Source organism: Cyprinodon variegatus, unplaced genomic scaffold, assembly GCF_000732505.1.
Source record: "Cyprinodon variegatus isolate N-32 unplaced genomic scaffold, C_variegatus-1.0 Scaffold169, whole genome shotgun sequence".
NCBI classification, from domain to species: domain Eukaryota; kingdom Metazoa; phylum Chordata; class Actinopteri; order Cyprinodontiformes; family Cyprinodontidae; genus Cyprinodon; species Cyprinodon variegatus.
This window is the reverse complement of record NW_015150622.1, coordinates 682104-684973: the sequence shown is the minus strand read 5'-3', so window position 1 is coordinate 684973 and position 2870 is coordinate 682104. Positions and strand designations below refer to the sequence as shown.

The following is a 2870-nucleotide window of genomic DNA, read 5'->3' as shown; positions in this document are numbered from 1 at the left end:
ACGGGGCCTCAATAAGAAAGATTTCATGCTCCTTTCAAGAACTTTATCACTAATCCCTTCCCTTTTCAAAGCCAAGGCAATAATAATAATGCCAATAATAATAATAATAATACAGAGTTGTAAAATCCTTTATCTGAATGCAAAGAGTGTATATTGCACCTTGAATGACATCACAACCTGTTAATTTAAAAAGTGAATTTACACAACCTTCAAAAACCTAAAGAGAAGTCAAACAGAACAGATAAAAAACCAAACTTTAATCAGCTGTGACCCAGAGACCGTTGCTGCAGCTCATAATACCGAATGACTCTAAATACCAAACCTTATCAGCGTGGCCCTGACCCAGAGAAACGTCCCTGCCCACACAGGCGATTGCTCCTGTTTATGTACGAGTCTTTGTCTGTGGGACCTTTCCTAACCATGATGCATAATGCAAGCCGTGCAGCCCCCATCTGATCGTCGCTTTCAGGCGGCTGATCGACCTTCTGCACCGAGGACGCCAAACTGGGAGAAGATTACTGTGACCCAGAGCTAAACCACACATCTGACCTCCGCTGCCTTTATTCACCCAAACACAAACCTTCTCCATCGACGCGCCTACAGAATGTAAAAAATAAATACTTGCTGCTATTTTCTTTCTTTGCATAAAGGAAGCCCACATGGAGCTGAATAATTAAAGCAAACACTTCCTCTCCCTCTCTGCTGCATAGACTTCATTTATCTTATCTGCCTCATTTGCTAAATTAATTGTGATATGAGTAATTCCTGTACTTCTTCATGCTCCCCTTTGTACTGTTTAAATTTAGTCCACGCTTTGACTAATTACATTCTCACCGTTTGCATAGCAGGGTCAGTGAAATCTGTTTCAGCTTCTAACAAGCGGAGCCAACTTCGCACTTAAAAGACGCCAGCCTTGAATGAAGATTTATGGCCGGCTTGGTGGGAGGAGGAACTTTTACAGAACATCGAGCAGGAGGGAGGGAAAAGAAGAAGAGGAAAATGGAGGATTTCTATCTGTGGATACTTCCTGCTGCTTGCATCCATCATCATATGTTAGGTTAGACAGAGCAGGTCCGGATTGTGTCGATTAAAGGTGAAAGTGTCTTTCTATCCCTCCCCTCCCACCACCATCAACATCATGTAAGTCTAAAAGTCACTCCTTTCACTCATAATACTTGTCAGGCTTATTGATGAGTCTATTGCTCAGATTCCTCAGGCGTTTCCTAAATTAGACTCCGGGAACAAATATTCTCCAGCAGATTAACAGTGACATCTGCTGGTGGACAATAGGAACTACAGACCAGGGGTTTAAAATGTTCAGCAGCCATTAATGGACAAGCTGCTGCAGGGAGAGACTGTGAGTCACAAAGCAGGGACAAACAATATGAGGCTACGTGTCGGGTAACAGTTTGAGCGAGGATAACAAGGCGACACGCATCCACCCCCACACACGGAGGAGGGGAATGATGCTGCGGGCTCACCTGATCTAAATGAGCTGAGCTCTTCTCTGGTTTGCCCTCGGTGAGCTGCTTGTCAGGCAGGAGGAAGAACTCGGCGGCTGTGGGTAAACCTGGGAGGACGGTGACCAGGAGCAGATCCTCTCGCACGCCTGTAGCCTGGAAGGGAAACGCAGGAAGGAGAGAAAAGTCAGACGGTTTCTGAAGAAGCTGCTTCAGATCAGAACCGCAACAATCTGCTGATTTATGGGGACATTAATTACAACCAAAGTTCCAACCCGCCTGAACCCCAAGCATCTCTTTCAGTATTTCTTTTTCCATTGAAAGTTAAATAGGGGCGGCCTTCAGAAACAAATAGAAGTTTGTCTTAAACTCTTAAATATTCTTTCAAATCCCAAAACCAGCTGCAAAACACCTGTTTAATTTATAGAGTTTTCTCATTATTATTATTAAAGGAAACAGATAAAGAAACAAGCAGTTATGATGATATATTGCAGGAGGCTTTTATTATGAAGGGAGGCTCTAAGTTTAGAAACTTTGAGAGTTTTAATTCATGTTAATATTAAGGATGAATACATTTAGATTTTTAAACTAAAGATGAAGAACATTAGATGGGGTCTGATTGTTGCATCACTATTGTTTATGTTTTATTATTGAGCTTTTCCATCTTTTATAACTTCATTAATAACATTTCATTACTTTATTCTAACTAAACCACTTCCTGTAGAAGTCCATCATCTCAACCTTAGAAACTTTCAGTTTGATTTCATGTTTAATCAGAAAAGGGTTTAATAAGTTTTATCGACAAGATAAAATAGACAAAATTGTATCTCAAAAATATGAATTCATGATTTCTAGAGGTCAAAGTTCGGTAAACAATCATATCCTTGGTTTTAGAGACGTTAAGATTGAAGTTCTTATTGGTCCATCTCTTTTCAGACGTAGCATTGTATTTCATCCTCAAACAAAATGAAAAAATATTGAAATGATCTAAATAAAAAAACAACAAAACATTTAAATTCTTTAAAAGCTGGTAAATCTACATAAGTCTGTTTTTTTTTTTATTTCTATTTAAAACCCAAAAAGCATTTTTTTTAAATACGAGCTGAGGAGTTTTTCATTTCCATCAAGCATCTGAGACAATCAGTGACTGATCAAAAAAAACATCAATGACTCAAAATCATTTTCAAAGACTACAAAAATGGTCTCCTTTAGAAAAAACATCCCTCATTTTATTTTGCATTACTTTCTTTAAAGTAATAAAAAATCATAATGTGCTGTAAATCACACGCATATAAAACACAAACTATTATTTTTACTGTCATTATTTATTAGCATCTTATCTGTTTTTCACTGGCAGAAAAAAGGTCAAAGCTGTGAAATGTTGCGGCAACGCAGCACCATCTGCTGGAC

The 2870-nt window shown here is 38.9% G+C and overlaps 1 protein-coding gene across 6 annotated transcripts in view; it reads right to left on the bottom strand.

The window, feature by feature from the left end:
- The window catches only part of LOC107086970 (VPS10 domain-containing receptor SorCS1-like), a 308080-nt gene that overhangs the window by 11770 nt on the left and 293440 nt on the right, over positions 1–2870 (bottom strand). For all 6 annotated transcript variants that reach the window (XR_001481329.1, XR_001481330.1, XM_015378286.1 and 3 more), the window contains exon 23: positions 1482–1616. Coding sequence is in view for 4 of the 6 variants with exons in the window: in XM_015378286.1 (XP_015233772.1) it covers positions 1482–1616 (135 nt within the window). In the remaining 2 variants the exon portion in view is untranslated. The remainder of the gene's footprint in view (positions 1–1481; positions 1617–2870) is intronic.